This window comes from Mesoplodon mirus, assembly GCF_964341445.2.
Source record: "Mesoplodon mirus genome assembly, chromosome: 17".
NCBI classification, from domain to species: domain Eukaryota; kingdom Metazoa; phylum Chordata; class Mammalia; order Artiodactyla; family Ziphiidae; genus Mesoplodon; species Mesoplodon mirus.
The window spans coordinates 10,189,510-10,211,843 of NC_138993.1; the positions used below are offsets into that span (position 1 = coordinate 10,189,510).

At 36.8% G+C, this 22,334-nt stretch overlaps 1 protein-coding gene across 1 annotated transcript in view; it reads left to right on the top strand.

Annotated features, from left to right (window-relative positions):
* RFC3 (replication factor C subunit 3) overlaps nt 1–21,540 on the top strand; it is a 242,181-nt gene extending 220,641 nt beyond the window's left edge. The window contains exons 3-11 of the mRNA XM_082602371.1: nt 6,338–6,534; nt 9,086–9,223; nt 11,983–12,050; nt 13,991–14,088; nt 16,348–16,529; nt 17,581–17,717; nt 17,808–17,906; nt 19,977–20,046; nt 21,249–21,540. Coding sequence (XP_082458497.1) covers nt 6,448–6,534; nt 9,086–9,223; nt 11,983–12,050; nt 13,991–14,088; nt 16,348–16,529; nt 17,581–17,717; nt 17,808–17,906; nt 19,977–20,046; nt 21,249–21,440 — 1,071 coding nt within the window. The 5' untranslated portion in view covers nt 6,338–6,447 and the 3' untranslated portion in view covers nt 21,441–21,540. The remainder of the gene's footprint in view (nt 1–6,337; nt 6,535–9,085; nt 9,224–11,982; nt 12,051–13,990; nt 14,089–16,347; nt 16,530–17,580; nt 17,718–17,807; nt 17,907–19,976; nt 20,047–21,248) is intronic.
* The last annotated feature ends 794 nt before the right edge of the window (nt 21,541–22,334 follow it).

The following is a 22,334-nucleotide window of genomic DNA, read 5'->3' on the forward strand; positions in this document are numbered from 1 at the left end:
ATTAGTCATTTTTAAAACATCAAGATGAAGTAATATCAGTGACAAGTGCCTCAGAACCTCAAAGAAATAAAGGCATTCTTCTTTTTACACTGAATATTTAATCACATTTTGTGTTTTTAAAGTTGTAATTGTTTTTTTATGCCATTTTATGTAAAATAAATCCTCCCTTTCAACATCTATTAGTGACTATTTTTAGTTTTAATATATTACCTTTCAAGAAGGTAGCAAGGGCAACTGAAGACATGTTAAATATATATCACAGTTAAATCATGCAGAAAAAAGTGCTTTTTCCCTTTTGAAATTACAGCTTCATATGTAAAGGGTTGAGTAAAATGGGTGACAGATTTGTAATGTGCTCAAGTGGAACAATTTATATTTTATGATTTCTAAGACCAAAGAGATGAAATCCACAATATTCAAATATGGGCTTAAATACTTGTAACTAGCAATCCCAAACAGAATCTTAGCCAAGACTTTTGCAAAACTGACACGCTGATTCTAACATTTATATGAAAATGCAGAGCACAAAGACTGGCAAAGGCAGCCTGGAATAAGAAGAAAAAAAGTCAAACTACCAGAAATCAAGACCTGTCATAAAGCTACAGTAATCAGGATAGTGTGGTATCTGTGCCTGTATAGACAAATAGACCAATGGAACAGAATAGGGAGTTCAGAAACAAATCCACACATATACGTCACCTGGCTTGTGACAAGGTTATCCTTCAGTGTAATGGAGAAAGTTCTTTTCAATAAATAGTGTTGGCATAATTGGATATTCACATGGGGGAAAAAAAGGACCTTGACTCTTATGTCGTAGATCACAGAAAAAAATCAATTCCAGTGGATTTAAAATCTAAATATGAGAATAAAGCAATAAAGTTTTTAAAAGCCCACAGGATAACATCTTCATGACTTTGGAGTAGGCAAACATCTTTTAAAAGTAATATGCACTAAACTACAGTGAAATTAAAAACTTCTGTTCATCAGAAGAAACCTTTAAGAGAGTTCAAAACCAAGTCACGCATAGAAAAAAAAGTTATTTACAATATATTCGTTTGAAAAGAAGTCAATAAGAAAGAGACAATCTAGTAAAAAAATAGCAAAAAAACTTGAAAACCACTTTACAAAAGAATATTCTGATATCCGATAGGCACGTGATAAAATGCTCAACACCATGAATTATTCCTCTATAAACCCACCAGAACGGCTAAAATGAAAAAGGCTTGCTGGTTGATGAGGATGCGGAGGCACTGTAACCTTTGTACATTGCTGGTGGGAACATAAACTGGTGCAACTGCCATGAAAAACAGTACTATAGCAATTCCACTTCTGAGCATATGCCCTAAAGAATAGGAATCAGAAGCTTGAACAGATATTTGCACACTAATGTTCATAGCAGCATTATTCACAGAAGCCAAAAGATGAAAAGAACCCAAATGTCTATTGACGGATAAGTGCATAAACAAATTATGGTATATACCTACAATGGAATATTATTCAGCCTTGAAAGAAATGAAATTCTGATACATGTTACATCACTGATAAAATTTAAAGGCATTAGAGTAAGTAAAAGAAACCAGACACAAAAAGATACATATTATATGGTTCCACTTATAAAGGTACCTAGACTAGTCAAATTTATAGAAAACAGAATGCTGGTTGCCAGAGCCTGGGGATTACCAGCCCTGGGAGTTACTTTTAATAGGTGCAGAGTTCCAGTTTGGGATGATGAGAAAGTTCTGGAGACGGATGGTGGTGATGGTCATACAACAATGTGAATGAATATACTTAATGCTACTGAACTGTACACTTAAAAATAGCTCAAATGGTAAATTTTATGTTACAAATATTTTACCACGATAAAGAAAGAGGTTTCTGTCAGGAAGGATATGAAATATGTAACTTTCATTCATTGCTTATGGGTATGTAAATTGGTCCAAATATTTTTGAAAACTCTTGTTAGTATCTATTGCAGCTGAACATATGCCTACCCTTATCACTCAGGAATTTCATTCCTAGATGCATGTGTCCAATAGAAATTAGTACATATCTCAAATATATGCACAAGAATGTTCAGCTATATTATTTTTACTAACCAAAATATGGAAACAACCCAAATGTCCATCAATAGTACAATGAATAAATAAATTAAGATATATTGATCAGGGCTGGTTACATAATTTACAGGGCCCAGCGCAAAATATTTAAAAATTCAGGTGCTTTGTTAAGAAATTATTAAGAATTTCAAGATGGCAACAGCAGAGCATTACACCAAGCAAAAGGCTATGTGACATTGCACAGGTGACATCCCAGGAAGCCTGCCTGATATTAATACAATGCAATACTACATGGCAATAAAAATAGGTACAACCTATTGCTACATACAAGCGGATGAATTTCGCGATATATTGTGAATAAAAGAAGTCAGACATAAAAGAGAATATACTATGCGGTTTCATTTCTATGAAGATTAAGAACAGGGAAAATAGTAAACAATGGTAGAATTTAGAATAGTGGCTACTCCAGAGGGATGTATTGAATGGGAAGGGACATGAGAGAGCCTTCTAGAGGGTGAAAATGTTCTATATCTTGATCTGGATTATGGTTACACAGATACATACATGTATAAAAACATAAATGACAATACTTGTCTGACTGAATATGAAAGCACTCGTGGTGTCTGCTGTTCCTACCCTCCAATCCCTGTCATCCAGGCACAGATCTCAATCTTGTGCTCTGGCTCCTGTTTGGATGGGTGGTGCTGCATGGACATGTGGCTCAGAGAGCAGTGGAGGAAGACCCTCCATGCTGACATGCTCTCTGATTCACGGCACCCACATGCCCATTGTCCACTATCAACATCTGTCGTCCTGAGATACTCCTTCCTTAGAGCCAGGGACACCAGCCATGCCAATTCACACCCAACACACTCAGAAGTCTATCTAGGATACTTAGGTTATGGGCAGAAGTGCCTCACATGACCTAAAAAAACCCCTACATTGTAGCACACCATGGCTGTACTTTGCCTTTATTTTCATGAGACATTATTTCAGAGACCCTCCTCTTTCATTGCAATGTAATCAATAGATTTAACATAAGAAAAAAAATACACATTTAGAAAGAAAATAATTTTCATATTAAAAACAAAAATAGAACATTAGAAGGAAATTTACTCTAGTAGTAGAGGTCACTCAGCACATACTCTTGATGGTGACAATTGGCTGAAGCAGCCCTTGACATAGAGTGGACCATAAGGTTTGAATTCTTAGATTTCCTTTTTGAAGCAACGAATGGTGTCATCCACACAGGGGCAAAGGGACACTAGCCAAAGAACCGTCTGCCTTCCCATTCAGTTTGAGAATCCCTGGCATTTTAAGGAGATGCCAGTTTTCCTTTTACGAGAAAAATACTTCTCTGCTATGCATCAATCTCTCTGATAAATCATGGCTATTATTTCTATTATAATTATCTTTATAAAAATTCAGTCTTGGGACTTCCCTGGCGGTCCAGTGGTTAAGACTCTGTGCTTCCACTGCAGGGGGCATGGGTTCGATCCCTGGTCAGGGGAACTTAGATCCTGCATGCCGTGAAGTGCAGCCATCTTTAATATCCTGGGATATTTTAACTGTGTGTAAATTTAATATGGAAAACACAAACCCATTATTACCTGTTTTCTTGGAGCATAAGAGAATAAATGGATAAGAAAACAAAGAATGGATAGGAAAAAAATGGTAGGATTGTTGTCCTTTGACAGCATGGGCACAGGCAGGGTCCTGCCCAGCACAGAGGCCCAGTACGGAACTGTGTGTGTGTTGGGAATTACCATCCTCAAGGGAGAAACCCTCAACCAATAGAGTATGGGAGCTGGAGGATGACTGCTTCTTCCCATCTTTCCTCAATAGATGATTCAAAGAAATACTCTATTCATTCCTTAGAAAGTCCCCAGAGGGATCAAGCCCCAGTTGCCCATGGAAGTGACCTTGATAACACACCTTGCTTTGGCTTTACTTCCTCCCCTGTTTCGCTTTCCTCAGTCTCTCACTGCTGATCCATTTGATCATCTCCCCAATAACTTACCCACTTTGTTTTTGGGGAGAGAGTGGATCACCCTGGGCTAAGATGCAGGGACCCAGTTTCCTTCTAGCAAGGGCCTCAACTGTCCCCTAGAGCTTCAAAGCCCTCCTGGATTTTCTGCATCTAACTGGCCAATGAACAGAGAAAGTGTGGGCATATGAAAAAAGAAGAAAACTCACAAGGATAGGGGCTAAGCCAAAGTTATATATATATTTTATACCCTTAACTAGTCTCTCAGCCTCTTGAGACCCTGAAATGTCTTCCTCGTTACTTCTCTTTAAAGAACCAAAATTAGATCCAGCCTGGAGAAGAACCTTACTCCTGATTCTGGCAAGAACCAATTACAGGTTTGCCCCAGAGAGGTGCACTGGGATGAACTGTCAAGAGTTAGGAGCAGAAGAGCCCGGGTAACACAATCCTTCATCTTAAGGGTCTTTAGAAGGTTTGGTTGGTTCTTTTTAGTCCTTGGTTATAGGTACAAGATGGCAGACATCACTGTGACTATGTCTTTTCTCAATAAAATGTAACCATTAATTGTTGCATGCCTTCTGTGTGACAGGTGTTTACATTACCTCCCTTAATCTCCAAATGAGCCATAAAACAAGTTTCATTAACCCCACTTTGAGCTGAGGAACCTGAGTCATTAAGTGATTGGAGCTGTAGTTTGCTGGCTGCTGCTGTATACTCATACCTTCTTCTCTGAATACTTCTTTCCTGTTCTGGCTCTCTTCTGAGCAGCCATCTCTCTCATCCCATATATTCAGGGGTCTGGAGTGAGATTGCCAGATAAAATACAGAACACCAATTAGGTTTTAATTTTAGATAAACAGTGAATTTTTTTTGTATAAGTATGCCCATGCAATCAATATTACTGCAAATATTTCATGGTCATAGTTATACTAAAAAGTTATCTGAAATTCAAATTTAACTGGGCCTCCTATATTTTTATTTGTGAAATCTGGCAAGTCAAGGTGAGCTATGTGTCTTTCTTATGCATTGTTGTCCCCTCCACACCATTTCTGCTTCCTTAGAACTCACAACTTTGAAACACAGGTCTTCAGACTCCACTTTCTACATGAACCCCTCCTTGTTGAAGTTGTCTGCCATGCTTGTTGTCACTCACGTCAATTAACTGATTGTTTTAGTACCTGATTTACTTTCTTTCTCACGGTAATAATTTCATTATTTTTTATGATTCCAATATCCACATAAATGACACTTCAATACCCTTGCTTTTGATTTCTTTTACCTTCTAATTTCAAACATCTGAATTCAACAGGGTAGGAGCATAGGGACTGTGGAGAGTTTTGCAGTATTAAATAGGATGGTCAGGGAGGCCTCACTGAGATGACTCCGAGCAAACACGCTGAAGAGGGACCCAGCTCCGTTGACACTTGGACAGAATTGGTTCAGGAAGAGGAAATCATAAGCGCAAAGGCCTTGAGGTAGAAGCCTCCCAGGGTGTTTCAAAAGTTTTTTGAGAACAGAGATTGTGTCTTATACTTGGTGGTGTTATTAATTGTGCCCAATAATTTCTTGCCCACAGGAATAATTCAGTAAATATGATGATTCAAAGAATACAATAAATTCTTGTGTCATAAGTGAATGAGAGGGGGCACCTTGATAGAAGGTTATTAAACATATTTGGAAATCAGTTCCTGTCCTGTGGCAGTATTTAGGATTTTGAACAATATGTAAAATAAAAGCATAAGTTAAATAAGTAATTAAAATTACATACACCTAGAGAAGTGCATTTAAGAGGTGCAGTTTGAGTGGCCACATTTCTGTAGCTTTTCACGACCTTTAGATTCCTTTGTTTTAAATTCAGTAAGAATCTTGAGGAATGGAGGTAAGGAAAGGTAGTGAAGATTAGATATTAGTTTTAGCGGTTTATTCAATAAAGCTTCTTTGGGTGCCTGCAAAGTGAGAAAAGCCGGATATATTCTGGTGCCAAGAACAGAGCTCCACACAGTAAATATTTTGTAAGTTTCTGTAGAAGGAATGAGTGAATGAATGAACGACTGAAACGAATTTAGGAGGGTGGTCTCTCTTAAGTTCCCGGATTTGACTCCTAGAGTATCAGAGCCAAATTTCCAATTTTGCTTAATAATTCCTGTACTATGATAGAGGGTGAGGACAAAGAAAATGATTAAATAAAACAATGAGCCTTATCGAGTAGGTGGTATCCGACTTTGCGCCCAATTCTGTCCGTACTAGGCTTCCGTAGTCTTTCCGCCCCTAACTCGTTTACGCCGCCGCGCAGGTAGTGATGTCGCGAGATTTGGAGTTCGCGGGAAAAGTTGTTTGTGCGTCTGGAGCGGAGAGCGAGCTCGCGGCAAGTTCGAGTGTCGGACCCCGGGAACTCGGGCTGGCATGAGCCTCTGGGTGGACAAGTACCGGCCCTGCGCCTTGGGACAGCTGGACTATCACAAGGAGCAGGCGGCCCAGCTGCGCAACCTGGTGAGTCGGCGGGACGGGGCGGGGAGAGCCGGAGGAGGGGAGGCCTTCGCCCTCTCGCTTCAGAAGGTGATGAATGCTGTGGAAAAAAGTAAAACTGGGACGAGCACACGGTGTGGGGGCGGGACCTGTGCTTCTAAACCAAGAAAGTTTCCCTGAGGACTTTGTCATTTGAGCCGAAGCTTGAAGGAAGTGGGAGAGCCCACGGTAGGGAGCTCTGGGGGGAGGAGTGGAGCGGGTAGAGGGAGCAGCAGGTGCAGAATCCCTGAGGCAGGAGTGTGCACAGCCCGTCACTCGGGAGACCAGTGCGGCTGGCTAACCGTGGGCCAGCGGAAAGAGGAGTAGGAAAAGGGGGAGTTTGGGGGTGGGAGGAAGTGCAGATACAGTAAATTTTAATAGAGTGAGTTGGGAAGCCTTTGGAACGTTTTGAACAGAGAAGTGACATCATCTGACTTTTTAATAGGCTTACTTAAAATGTCTTGGTGTCATTGCCCGCATTTACAAAAAGCAAGATATTGGGTTTATTAATTCCTAAGGTCAGTTTTAATTCTAAGCTATGTGGTATTAGGTTGTCCTTGAGTATAATTCCTTAATGGAAGATTTTTCTTTTCCTGTCGCGATGCCTATTTTTATGTTGTAGTTGATAAAAGTATCTAATGGCAGTGCTTTGTGAAAAGCAAACTGAAGTTTGTAGAGAGTGGAGATGGAAGAAGGGTCTTGAGTAGAAAAGGCACTTATCTACTCTTTTTAAGGGCCTAAAGTACCACTTCCTGATGGAAGTGTTTTTGCTCAGCCCTCTGGTCTTCCAGTACCCATCTTTTTCAGAATTCCAGGTACTATTTGTAAAGGTTTTTTTTTAATGAGAAATTATAATAAAATAACTCCATCCTTATATATGAAAGGCATTAGAAAAGGTGGTGTTGTGAGAGTGAAGTGTTTTTTTAAACTCTCTTTTAAAATTATTGGTACTCCAATACTAATACTATACTAATTTTAAGTAAATCTATTAATTTACTATTTTATTTATTTTTAGTATTTAAAATACTGTTTAAATAAATCTAAATAAATATATCCCATGGTTAAGAAAATCAGAGTCAAAGCTGTTCTAAGAAAATGCAATTTATAAATGAATACAGCTTCATTTATAGACAAATTGCATTTTCTTACAATAGCTTCGACTTTGATTTTCTTAACCATGGGGTATATTTTATATTCTATTGCCAGTTTTCTATTATATAGAATTTGGAATAAATATTCGCACAAAAATTTAGTGGATTAGTCTTGTGTTAATAGATTTGGCTTTTCAAAGTATTCACCTGTTTACCTTGAATCTACAACCTAATAAAAGTGTGAAACATTTGCAGCATAACTTATTTTTGGTGAGATAGAAGTTTAAAAAAAATGAAGGCTGTATTTGTGGAGTACCTACTATTTTCCATGCGTTGTCTTAGGTAAATAGTTCCTTTCCTTGACACTTTTTTCTTTCAGTGCTAGAGATAGATGAGTTTACAGAGTATTAAAATTCACTGTAACAAGCACTTCTGTTAAGATACTTATTTTCATTTTTTCTAAAACGGTTATTTATAAAACTTTTGCTCCACAAGATTTTATGCACCTGAAGCTAAGGTCTGTGTTCTTGTCATCTTTATAGCCTTCATAACACTGATCCCCAGACCTGACTGAGCATCACAATCACCTGGGAACGTTTTTAAAAAACAATCTTGTTTTGAAATGCAGCACTGTCAGCGGCCTACTCCATTCCCTTGCTCTTAATGCATAAAATTACACAGACCCACTTCCAACTCCCTGCATCTGCATTTCCTGAAGGCTTTCTCTTGCTGAGACCTCTAAGCAGACTTGAAATGTCAGGGAATTAATGCCCTCTCTTCCTCTCCATTCACTTTCCCAAGCCAGCAAAGGATTGATGAGAGGTAGTGTATCATACTCCAGCTTCTCCACCCTTGGGTGGTTTAATAGTGTGGTGTATTTTTCAGTGGCTTCAAGATATCCACAGCAGGATCATGCCCCAGATGCCCAGAGTGGTATTTACGTTAACAACACTGTTGTTGGCTGCCTTCCTTCCTTGCTTTCCTGCTCCCCTACAAAGTTTTCCTTTACCTTCCAAATAAAACCAAATGCACTTGTTTCTTATCAAAGGGACTATTTGTAGAAGCCCAAACTACGACAGGCATCAGTCTCAGTTACTGAATCGTAATCTTGTGGATGGGGTCCAGTAATTAGTCTTTTTATTAAAAGTTCTCTGGAAGATTCTGACAGTCAGCCAGGTTTGGGATTTCTTGCTTTCTAGCATATAGTGTTGTATCTTACATGTACTGTGCTAGATATATAAGTTATATAACATTAATCCCAGGGGGATAATCAACATTTCGTAGTTAAAGATCTGTCTCTCTATATATACATTCACACACACACACACACACACATTTTTAAAGGTTCATAGGTAGAGACACAAAATATTTGATACTTGAAAAGTAGTTTACTTCCACACGTTGGGCAGTAGTTTGGGGAATATGCCTTGTTCTTTTTTTTCCAGGTGCAGTGTGGTGACTTTCCTCATCTGTTAGTCTATGGACCATCAGGTGCTGGAAAAAAGACAAGAATTATGTGTATTCTACGTGAACTTTATGGTGTGGGAGTGGAAAAATTGAGAATTGAACATCAGACCATCACAGTAAGCATTTCACTTTGAGGCCCTCCAAATATTTAGAGCAGGGATTTTCAGTCCTCATCATATAGGACTCTTTGCTGCCCAATGTGTGATTTAAGTAAGAATTTCACAGGTAATCCTGGTGTACAGGATTGAGAGTTGATGATTTATAGACTTAACTATTACAACCAGACAAAAGTTACATTACGTTAGAGAAGAAATATGAGCAACAGGAGACTTTGGGTAAGATGTAGGTGGTGGGATTCATTTCAGATTCGAATTAGTGTCAGCTGGAATTAGAACTCAAGTTTCTAAAGTTCATTGTTCTGAGAGCAGTAGTGGGTATGGAAAGGAAATGATTTGGAGAAAAATTTTAAACGTGGAATCCGGTGACTCAGTAAAGATTGGGCAGCTGACTGACTGGGAGAGGAGGCATGAGGCTCTGGGATGTTCAGAGTTCCCATGATCTTGCCCTGGCTGTGTTTTGTAGCCTCATGCTATGCAATGCATTTTCATACTCTTTCCTTACTGACAGTGTTTAAGATCTAGCCGAAATGTATCCTCTTGGAAGTGCCCCCCCAACCCCGTTATAATTAATGTTTCCTCCTACAACCCATAGTTTATACTTTTTAGAGCATTACTTTGTTTTGCCTTGATCGTAGTTATTTATACATCTTGACTCTGACAAGATTGTATTTGTTTTGAAGTTATATAGGGTAAATTTTATATTTTTGTAAGTTATACTTGACATGTGGTATTATATTAGTTTCAGGTATACTGCATAGTGATTTGATATTTATATGAATTATGAAATAATCACCACAATAAGTCCAGTTGCCATCATTTTCATATTCTTCGTAACCTCTGGTATAGAGTCTTGCACATATTAGGCACTGAAAAAATGTAAACTGAGTGACTGGACAGTAGGTTGTGCTATTAATAGAATCTTTAGGAGGATAAATGGACTGTAGGCTAATGTGGATTAGCTTGTGTTTAGACACATTGAATTTGAGATGTTGGTAGTACATCCTTGTGGAAATTCTTTAAAATATGCAGGGACAAATTTAATAAGAAAGGTAGTAAGAAAACCTTATACATAATCTTATAAAAGGACAAAGAACAAGAGCTGATCAAATGGAAAGATGCATCATGTTCTCAGTAGTAGTTAAAAGTATCTGTTCTCCCCATGTTCAGTATAAATTTTAGTGAAATTCCAATTAAAATGCAATTTATTTTTTTAATTATATGAAGTGATCTTAAAGTACATTTCTGAGACTAGCTAAAATAATTATGAAAAAGAAGATTTGTGAAGTGGGACATGTGTTTATTAAACCATACTGTAAGGCTACTATAATCAAAACAATATTGCTATGGCATGGGGATAGAGAACTACATCAGTGGAACTGAATAGAGAGCCCAGAAATATGACAGCCCAAGATCTATTTCACATCAGTAGGAAAAGGATTGGTCAGCAAAATGTGCTAGCATAACTAGTTACCAACCCAGAAGAAAATAAAGTTGAATCCCTATGACACATAATTTATAAATCCAGATCAATTAAAGACTGAAATGGTAAAATGAAACTAAATTTCTTAGAATAGAATTTCTTAGACTGTATGAACAGTGTATGAGTCAGGAACACCTTTTAATAAAAAACATGGGAGCTGTAGAAGAAAATATATACTTGGGTATATATGAATTTTAAAAGTTTGTATGACAAGATAATATACATAAAATCAATAGAAAAATGAAGGATTATAAAAAATATTTGAAAGGAATGTATTAGATAAAAGATTTTACAAAGTGACAATGGAAAAACAACCTGGTAGAAAACTGAATAAAAAATGGTCACAGGAGAGAAAGATAAACAGTCAATAAACCTATGTGAAGATGTTTGACCTTTGTGGTAGTTGAGGAAAAGCAGTGAGAGTCTATTACACAGTCATCAAATAGGCAAAAATTGAAGGCATGATGAAACCTACTGCAGATGAGGAATAACGAGAAGGAGTATTTGTTGCCAGTGGAAAAGTGAATTGTTAGATTTTTTTGGAAAGTGGCTGGTTATACATAAACACATACATACGTATAAAAGTTTAGAAAACACATCATCTTCAATCCAGCAGATCTTTTATTGTGAATCTGTTACATAGACGTGAAGGCAGTGCATGAGACATATGCACAAGTATGTTAATTATGGAACTGTTTGAGATTGTAAAAAGCAAGAAACAAGATGCCCATCTGTATGACTGGCTTTGGGACATCCATATTATGGTTGATATGCAGCTATAACAGCTTATACCACTTGTCTAAGAAGGTTGTCTAGATGTGTTGTTAAGGAAAAGCAAAACACAGAGAAATATATATGATTGCCTGTTTTTAAAACAATTTTTGCAAGTATGCTGACATACTCTATGTAGTAATATATTAGTATGTGTTTATTTTTGTGTGTTATCGTGGAAAAGGCTGTGAAAGGACATAGGCAGATTGTTTACAACGATGATCTGATAACTGGGAATGGTTTGGAGGTTTCTGGAGGTAAAGGAGAAAAGTGATCACACTAAAAACAGAATGTGTGATATGACCCAGTGTACATAAAAACATGTATGTTTACATGCACCTTAAGAAAGGAATGGGGTTAATGAAGTTGAAGCATTAGTGGTGGTCATCTAAAATTTTCTTTCTTTAGTAAACATAAATTGTTTACATAATTAAAAAGAATGAAATACAGAAAAGAGAAATAGTCATGAATGAACATAAAAAAAAACTATTTTCTTTGTCCACAGACTCCATCTAAAAAGAAAATTGAAATTAGCACTATTGCAAGCAATTACCACCTTGAAGTTAATCCCAGGTAAGTTGCTACTGCCTAGAAATAAGCAATTTTAGAATAGCAATGTTCAGACTTTTTTTAAAGAGTAGAATTTTTTTTGAAATAAAATTATGTATGGAAACAATATATAAAATAGATAAAAGTGAAGCTGCCCTGTGTGAGATGGGGAGCCTAGAACCTTCCTACTTTCCCTTCTCTTTGATACCCCCCAAGTCAAATAATTTTAATTAAGTTTTCTTGCTCTACAGAGCTCTGTGCTCTACACAAAGTAGTTTGCATAGTCAGTAAGTTTTTGTTGAATTATATTGACTCATTCAGAACTGGTGAGCAAAGTGTGTCTAAAAAGTTTGTAAATGCCTGAAAAAATATTTCAGAAAGTGAATTTGGGTTCCATTTTCTTTTTCAGTTCTTTGATTAGAGGGTATTATAGTCCATCAGCCACTGTCTGTATTCTCTATCATGAGATAATGACTAGGATCTTGTTGGGAGGCACACTGAAAACTCATGCCACAGCAGTTACGTTCTGCTTAAGTAAATGATGTAGAAATGATTGTATTGGGCGTAAAGTTGGCTAAGCCTTCAGGGTTCTACGGGGTCTCATATGTTCTTGAAGGAGAACAGAATCAAGGACATCTTCAGGCAAAGGCAACTTTATGGGCAGTGGCACAGCAATGAGATCGAGCATCCCTTTCTAGACTGAATGGAATAAGAAGAGAGTTTTAAGTTAATGTGCATTCAGTAGCAGGCACTGTGTGGGAAGCTTTACGTGGATTATTTAATCCTCAGAACAACCCTAACAGACTGATAATTATTATTTTTCCTAGGTATGTCAAAGAAAAAATTAAGGTTGGTGGGAAAAGGGTCTGATCATAAAAGTAGAGAGTGGTAATTCCATAGACAAAAGCAAAATATTTCAGATTCTGGACAAGGAAATGATTATAAAAGAAACACTGTACATATTTTGATCTAATAATATTGAATTGAGACAGACAATGGCTGTTTGGGAAAATAAACTAAAGCTGACTTCTTTGCCCTCTTTTTCCCTTTGAGAGTTCCTCTGTAGCAAGAATAGTCAGTTGGAGGGTAAGCTGTTTGTTTTTCAGGTGTTTTAAATTGACATTCAGCCTGAATTAACCAGGTGGCTTACGTTGGTTTGTGAGGTGCAGGACTTAAGTGCTAAAGCAATGATATTGGTATAAATGACAGGTAATGCCTGTAAGTCAGCAGCTTACAGAGTACTGATTTGTGTGCTAAATTTAATTTGCTTATCCCATCCCCTTGCTAAGACCCTGAATCAACTCTGCTGGTGCTGAGAGGGACTTGTCTAGGCTTGTTCTCTCTCAGACCTTTACTATTTTGGGGGTGGGGAAGAGGAACAGAGATTAAATTTCTGTTCCAAGGAGTTATTTTTATATTTTAAATTAGCTCTGACTAGGTATGAATTATAGTGGGTACAGAAGTGTCAAAGTTTTTGATAAGCTGTTAATAGCTATTGCTCTTTTTTTTTTTTTTTTTTTTTTTTTGCGGTACACGGACCTCTCACTGTTGTGGCCTCTCCGGTTGCGGAGCACAGGCTCCGGACGCGCAGGCTCAGCGGCCATGGCTCACTTTTTTTTTTTTTTTTTTTTTTTTTGAGTCTTTTCCCTTATTTTCTTGATGAGTCTGGCTAATGGTTTATCAATTTTTTTATCTTCTCAGTAAACTTAATATAAGAACATGCTTGGTGTTTTCAGTGATATTAACCAAATTGTAGTTGAGTATTGGAATATTTTTAGTATTTAAGGACCCTAAAACACTTCACTTTTAAAGTTTTGTGAATGTAATAGGTGTTATTCAGTTTGATTAAAATTTTGATCACTTAAGATCTTCAACATTTTTCTTACAATAACAGATTAAGAATAAGGGCATAATACTTTCTAAATATTTACACACATATTTACCACTATTTTTGTTTTGTATAGTGATGCTGGAAATAGTGACCGGGTAGTAATTCAGGAGATGTTGAAAACAGTGGCACAATCACAGCAACTTGAAACAAACTCTCAAAAAGATTTTAAAGGTATGTGATAAAAAGATTTCTTTTTATGAGGCAGACACTTAAATTACAAGCAGTGGGTATAAGAGAAAAATGTAGTGGGGAATGTAAATGCCATCCATTTAGCAAATATTTATTAACCTCTTGTTCTGTGCCAAGCACTATGCTAACTTTTTTTTTTTTCTTTAAATATGTAAAAGTGAACAAGAGAGACATGATCTCTGCTCCTGGGAGTTTATAGTCTAATGGAATTGAATTCTGGCAGAAAGAGAACTATTTGTGCCACCCATTTGTTACTTTAGAACTAGATAAGTAATGAAAAAATACTTAATTTAAAATAAGAAATTGCATGATTAGAACCAAAGTGACATGTTCATTATCAAATATTTAGCTAAACAAAAGAAAATTCATACCAGCTCTAATCCCTGTAACAGTTACTGTTAACATTTGCAGTATTATTTATGTGCATATATATGCATATATTTTTACAGGAGATTTTTTGATAAATATGCCAAATTTAATGCTTTTGATATATTTAGCCAAATTCTTTATCTGAAAGAGGGTATAGCTCTGCTACACCGGCAGTGTTTAGGAATGCCCATTTCTCTCTAACATTTATCAACACTGGATAATTATTTTTTCTTTTTTTTTTTTTTTTTTTTTTTTTTTTTGCGGTATGCGGGCCTCTCACTGCTGTGGCCTCTCCCGTTGCGGAGCACAGGCTCCGGATGCGCAGGCCCAGCGGCCATGGCTCACGGGCCCAGCCGCTCCGCGGCATATGGGATCCTCCCAGACCGGGGCACGAACCCGTATCCCCTGCATCGGCAGGCGGACTCTCAACCACTGCGCCACCAGGGAGGCCCTGGATAATTATTTTTAATCCTTGTCAGTTTGAGTGGAGAAAATAAACTGTTTGTACTTTGGGCTTTTTTTAGTGAATGTGATGATTTTATCTTTTGTTCATTGGTTATTTTACTGTTTCGTAAATCACCTGTGCATATTCCAGTGTATTTCTTATCTTTCCTCCTCAGTCTGTACTTCAAAATAAATAAAAAAAAATTTTTTTCAAATGCTCTCCTGTATCCATTAATGTAGTTTTATGATTTTTCCTCTTAGTGTTTAGTATTAAACTGGATCTTTTAATGAAACTGCTTTGCATTTCTGGAGTAAATGTCACTTGGTTGGGATGTGTTAATTTTTTAAATATGCTGCTGTTTTCTCACCTAGCAATGATTTATTTTTTTATCATTTTATTTGGTGCTATCCTTGTCAGATACTGGGATCAATCTCCTTGTCTTTATTTTTCCTGTTCTGTTCAATTTCGGTTCTATTTCCAGAACGTCTCCAAATTGTGAAGTGTTGTCTTGGAAGTAATATTCATTTTATTATTTTCAGTCCAATGTTTTCTCAAACCTTATTGCATCAAGGTTCCTTAGCTCTTAGCCATGAATTGAGCCCTATGAGTGCTGTTCTTAAATTGGCCCATGATATTTCCAGTGTGCTCTTGTGGGTGATTTGGGGTTCTCCTGTCCTAAAGGCTGTCAAAAACCTGGTGGATCCCTGCCACTTCCTCCCACACATAGTTTCTTGTTCTCACTTGCTCATATTTAGGGTTCTTAGGGACAACTTGTCACCTAGTTTTGATATAAATGTTGTCTTGGGTCTTGGAATCTGTACTTGTTCGGTCTGTTTTTATGGGAGAGATTCAAATGCTACAAATGCTACCACTGTCATCTTCTAGAAATAATACAATGAAAAATACAACAGTTGGATTCAGTCCCTACATACTATTCCTGAAGCACTTTAAGGCCAATCCTTGATTATGACCAGATGGAATCTTATTATACAAGTAACCAGACATCTTTATGCCTTATTTGCTATATCTCCTGTGCCAGTGTTTTCCAAAATGTATTCCTTAATGCTAAGATGTTCTACAGAAATGTGCTCCTGAGATAAATTATTTTGGGTAAATGCAGCACAGTGTATCCTTGTCATGGTGATTTCTACTGTGTATAAATATTATAAAGGCTGCAGTAAATTCTACAACAAAATAACCTCTTTAACTTTGTTTAGCCTAGTGTTTCTTAGGCTTGTTTGATCTTAGAATGTTTTAAAATAAAAATAAAAGAAATTATTCTCTCCATACCTATAAGTTTTGCATGTCTTCTCCAAAGGGGAAAGTAGTATATTAGGCTTATTGTTTAGGATTTCACTCTGAATAATGAGGAAGAAGAGGAAGAGAAATACTTAAGTTAAAGTTTGTTTTGTTTTTCCTTGACTCAGTCGTGTTATTGACAGAAGTTGACAAACTCACTAAAGATGCTCAGCATGCCTTGCGCAGAACCATGGAAAAGTATATGTCCACCTGCAGGTTGATCTTGTGTTGCAATTCTACATCAAAAGTGATACCACCTATTCGTAGTAGGTGCCTTGCAGTTCGTGTGCCTGCTCCCAGCATTGAAGATGTAAGTCAAGTTAAACTTTTCAGAAAAAAATTTCACTTCAGGTTCCATGTGTACTGTGTGTACATCCCTGTCATGTTTGTTTTTGTGAAAACTTAGTGAGCTATATCAGTAATTTAGGAACAGCTATGGCCTGGATGCTAAGTATTAGTATACGTATAAACCTGTATATATATATATATATATATATATATATATATATGTAGTAAATACCAGATACCAATATATAGAAAATGTTCTTTCCATTAAATCATCTTTTACTTTAAACAAGTAATTATTGTGGATTTTACGAAAGTAGGTAAGGGCTAGTTAATTTAATGGCTTCTACCTTAACCTAATTTAACTGGCTTATGGAGGAGGTGTGAGTATTCAGGAAATAGATTTTGCAAGAAGATGATTTGGGAATACCTAGTCCCCTGTTAGGGGACCAAAGTTAGTCTGAAACATAATACATTTTTTTGTTTTCTTTGTCATTCTTAACAGCCGACAGTATAAATACCAGTTTCTCAGAGGCAGTTTTCTGCTGTTTAATAGATTTGGGACAATTTTATGCAAAGTGGGGATGATTTGTGACATTGTATTAGTTTCAAAGTAGTTAAAGTAACTTTATTATAAGTTTCACTTGTAAAAATTTGGGGGATGATAGAGTTAAAAGTGTCTATAAAGCAGCAGCACTGCCAGGTTACACCACTCCCATGGGCACCATTCAGGTCTCAGTGCCTGAGTCGTGTGCACTTCAGCTTGTACGGCTCTACTTGGCAGACTTGTGAGCAGTATCTTTGCCTCCAACATGAGACCCTTTGTCTCCAACTCCCTGCTACCTTGAGGAGGCTGTCAGGCTTGGAGCTGGGACCAGAGCTCCCTCCAGTTGCCCATCTAGCTGCTGCCTCTTCCTGACAACTAGGCTAGACCCCTAGCTTCCTGCTGAAGGAGCAGTGGGTTAGGGTAGGGTAGTGACCAAAAAAAAGGTTGGGGAGGGTCTATAAAGATATTAACAGAAATTGTCTCAGTATGCTGTTTGACATACTGCCCGTTTTTGTTAATTTGTTTGTAGATTTGCCATGTGTTATCTACTGTGTGCAAGAAGGAAGGTCTAAATCTTCCTTCACAACTGGCTCATAGACTTGCAGAGAAGTCCTGCAGAAATCTCAGAAAAGCCCTGCTTATGTGTGAAGCCTGCAGAGTGCAACAGTGAGTGAAAAGGGGAAGTTACCGTGGGAAACATTTTGGGACATAAGCCCACTTTCATTTAATTTATTGTGTTCTCTTTTTGTCATGTAGATATCCTTTTACTGCAGATCAAGAAATCCCTGAAACAGATTGGGAGGTGTATCTGAGGGAGACTGCCAATGCTATTGTCAGTCAGCAGACTCCACAGAGGTAACTGCTGTAAAAGATCACCATGAAAGTTTGGTCATTGAGATAGTACAGATATTCTAAGTTTAAGGTTAGCTGTTTTATGCTAATACCATGCCATTTAGAATTATAATTAAATCTATAATACTACATTTATAAAGAAAAGGTAGGATTTAATTTTAGAAATTTAATGAGTTCAGAATAGTTAGCGTATGATATCATGGCAATTGGCATGTAAATGTGGAACTTCTACATAAATTAAAACAAATTTTGGAAGTTTTAGGTTTTTTTCCCAGAATCTTGGATGATTTAATATTAATACATAGCATGATGTATCTAGCTTTCTAATATTGAAAATCACAATATATAACTTTGTATTGATGTGTCATAGAAAGAGCCTAGACTGTGGGTCAGACTTCTAGTTCTTCTGCTGATTTTTAGCTAAGTGTCCTTGAGCAGGTAACTTCGTCTTAGAGCTTCAGCTTTTTTCATTTGTTTAATGAAGATGCTATTATTTTTGCTCTGCCAAGAATACCTGTACCTTTGTTATAAGAGCAGAAGAGATTGTGTGATAATGGGTTGAGAACTAGAAGACCCGGTGCTCATGTGTGATGATAGGCTTTGTTAAGAATAATGTTGTGTATATGCCATCAGTATTTAGGAAGTGTTCTGTGCATATTTGCTGTACAGTTGTTTCTGTTTACTTCCTAGGTCTCTTATTCAGTAGTAGACCATACTGAAAGTACTTCAGCCACTGCTTGTTTGATTTATCATGACAGCTTTGACTGAGAAGGGCAGTCTGCTCTTCTCCAAATCAAGAGTGACAGTCTTAAGGCCCACTCACTACCTTCGGAATGTCTAGTGAAGGTCCCTTAGGCTCACTGAGACACAGTTCATTACTTTTTTTTGCCTGTCAGAACTGAGAAACCATCTTTGGACTTTAGAGAGGGTTGATTCTTTTAGGAAACAGACTAAGCTGAATGTAACCACTGAAATGTAAGCTTCCCTGGTTTACGTGAAAATAATCATGAGAGGATTATACCATGTTTCTCTTCTTGTATGGTATATCTGATGAATTCTTATTTTTATAAGAAATTCTTCAAAGGAAATGATAATATGTACTCTTGGGCTACCATATAGATTAGAGGAGGTGAATAGTCATAGATAATGGGTACGTGGTATTTGCGTAGAATTCCTATTAATTCATTTATTTTAGTTGAAGAAATTAATAGTTTTTTAAAAGTGCAAACGTTTTAGGTAGGTTCTTCAGAAAAGAAACCTTGACTTTAGGAAAAAATGTGCATTCCGTTCTGTAAAATATTGTCAAGCAGTGAAGAAGTTTCAGGCTTTAAAGAAATAAAATTCAAACAAAGCATGTCTTGGGAGCCTTTTACTTCCATAAAATATTTCCACACTAATGGTGACTTTCTTGTTTTTGTTCTGATTTTAATGAAGAAAAATTGGTGGTAGTAGTTGAACTTTCCTGCTCTTAAGAGATTTAGGTACAGATGTTGCAGTATCTGACTATTTGACTATTATTAGATATATTTTTAAGACTTTAGTTGATTATTACTTTACTTAATTATTCTAGCTGCTGTGGCCCTTTCCTCCAATTTCCAAACAGGTTTTGACAGCTCATAAATGAACTTGTTCGAGTGCTGCTGTTGCCTATTTAGACTAACAGTTTTGGGAGTTGATGCCATTATGCTGTATAAAAAGAAATTTCTCTTAATTTCAGAAAACCTTGGAGCTGTGCAGAAATACTGGGATGGCTGGTGTCATTCTGAACATTGGTCCACACAGTACCAAATGACTCCTTCTGATTTTTGACCCCTTAGTCTTGATTCTTATTTGACATATCTGAGAAAATTCATAATTTTCTAATTTGAATAGCAGCTAATATTTAGTGAGCAATTATTACATCATTTTAGAAGAATGAACTGAAATTAGGATAAGCTTCCATAGGTGTATCTTAAGTATGATAAGCCATTTAAGAAAATGTCTGTATTGGGATGTTTAATTCGTAAAGTAAGACAGTACAGAGGAAAAATTACTTCCTATTTTTATCACAAAATATTGTTTTGTTTTGTATAGGCTCCTTGAAGTTCGTGGGAGACTCTATGAGCTTCTAACTCATTGTATTCCTCCTGAAATAATAATGAAGGTATCCTGATTTCAAATCTTGAACTGTTTATAAGCATAAAACTTGGACTTTGTGTGATCTCAGGGCTTTTGCTGCACTAAGATACATTGTCACCTCTTTCTGTCCAGCTCATTAGTTCAACAGATATTTATTGAGCTTCTGGTGCGTCAGGACCCTTTAGGGGTGTGTTGAAGGGGACGGGTGGGCCTGCCTTCAGAGAAGTTACATTTTTGTGGGGTGAAATGGGAAACGAAGCAAGAGGATTTCAGAATGTTCCAAGTGCCACAAAGGAAGTAACCAAGTGAAATGGTAACAATGGAGGGCAGGGTTATGGAAGGTCAGTGATGGCTTCTGTGAGAAAGGTATGTTTAAACTGAGACTTGAAGGATTAAAAGAAGGGAACCATATAAGTAGCTGGGGAACAAGTATTGCAGACAACAAGGCCCAGTGCACTTGAGGAAAGAGGTTAAAGAAGGAGGCAGAGGGATATTGTAAGACACAGTTTTAGGGCTGGTCTAAACCTAATCAACTCCCCAGCTGGATAGATAAGCTGACTGTTAGATTTTAGGGAACACACTGTTTTTTTGTTTGTTTGTATTTATTAAAATTACATGGTAATCCTTACATGAAAAAATTCAAATGATACCAAATACCATTTGGTACAAAGAAAAAACTGAAGCTCCACACTCTGTTTCCATAAGACCTCTTTTCTAGTCATGTAGAAATAAGCCCATATATGTGTGTGTTTCACAAAACTTCAGTTGTCCTGCACTGTTTTGGTTTTTTTTCCCCTTTTTTTAAAATTCAGCAGTGTAGTATGGTTGCTGTTTCATGACAGTACAGATTCACCTTATTCTTTTTAGTGGATGGGTGGGATTTCTTTGTATGACTATACCACAGTTTTTTGGATATGACCCCTGTTGGTGGAACTTTAGGTTGTCTACAGATTATTATAATTAATAATGCTGCGGTAAGCATCTTTATACTTATATCTTTGCACCCTGTACATTTAAATATTTAGAGTTGGACTATGAAAGATAACTATCACTTTTTTACATTATAGAATGGTGTGTACTTTTGGATGAAGTCTGCTGGTCCATCAGGAATAAAAAAAAGAACATATTTAGCTTAAGTTTTACTTCCTTTTTGAATGAGAGAGAGCATTTTCAGCTAATATTTTTTTTAAATGATTACTTTTTTAATTACTAGTTATCTTTCTTTAGGGCCTTCTCTCAGAACTTTTACATAATTGTGATGGACAACTGAAAGGGGAAGTGGCCCAGATGGCAGCTTACTATGAACATCGTCTACAGCTGGGTAGCAAAGCCATTTATCACTTGGAAGCATTTGTGGCCAAATTTATGGCCCTTTATAAGAAGTTCATGGAGGACGGATTGGAAGGCATGATATTCTGACGTCTGTCAGTGATTCTTCCTAATATTTCTCAGTATCAGCATGTACATTAAATTTATACTGGAAGAGCTACAGGTAAAATAAACTAACTTTACTTAATTATGTCTTATTTGTGGTTTTTGTAATAATTCCTCTGAATTATTCATCATTATTCTCTAGGTTAAATAATTGCTCCTGTACTATTGAAGTGTATTGAAAGGATACAACTGGAAACTTTAGAGTCTAGGAACATGATTTTAATTTACTTTAAAAATTTGTTTTCCAAGTATGCAGTATTGATCCTCTAATTTCTATATACTCTCTCACCTGCTGGAGGAAATTTCCACATAAGAAAGCAGGGATTGTTTTCTGTCCTTCAGATGACCATTTTTGGCCACAGGTACATAAATTTTTGCTTGGCAAGTCATTACGTTTAATCATTTTTTCCCTCAACCAAGAATTATATTTTTGCAGGAAATAGAGGAATTAATTTTGAAACGTAGTAGCATGGGTGTGGAGAAAATTGCACATACCATTTCTATTGAAACTGTAGAATTCCAGCTTTTATTTTCAGTGATTCAGATAAGCATGTTTTCATTAAGTACTTGAAGACTCCTGAAGAATATGCATCGTGTAGTTCTGAAGCAAAGGTATATTACTGTTGAAATTACTCTTTGAACAAGTGTACTGTTGTATTATTGGTCCTGTCCTTTGGAGCATTTTTTAATTGAGAAATTTGGTTCATGGAACAAAGGGTTTGCTTCACAGAAGTTTATGACAGGCTCTGTATAAGAATATTAGGAAGACCTGCTCTTATAGCAGGTGATAAACAATCAGGAAGTGTTTGATTGACAAAGACACAACTACACACACACTGAAAAACCTAAACCTGGGAAACTGTTCAGGTTAAGATAAAT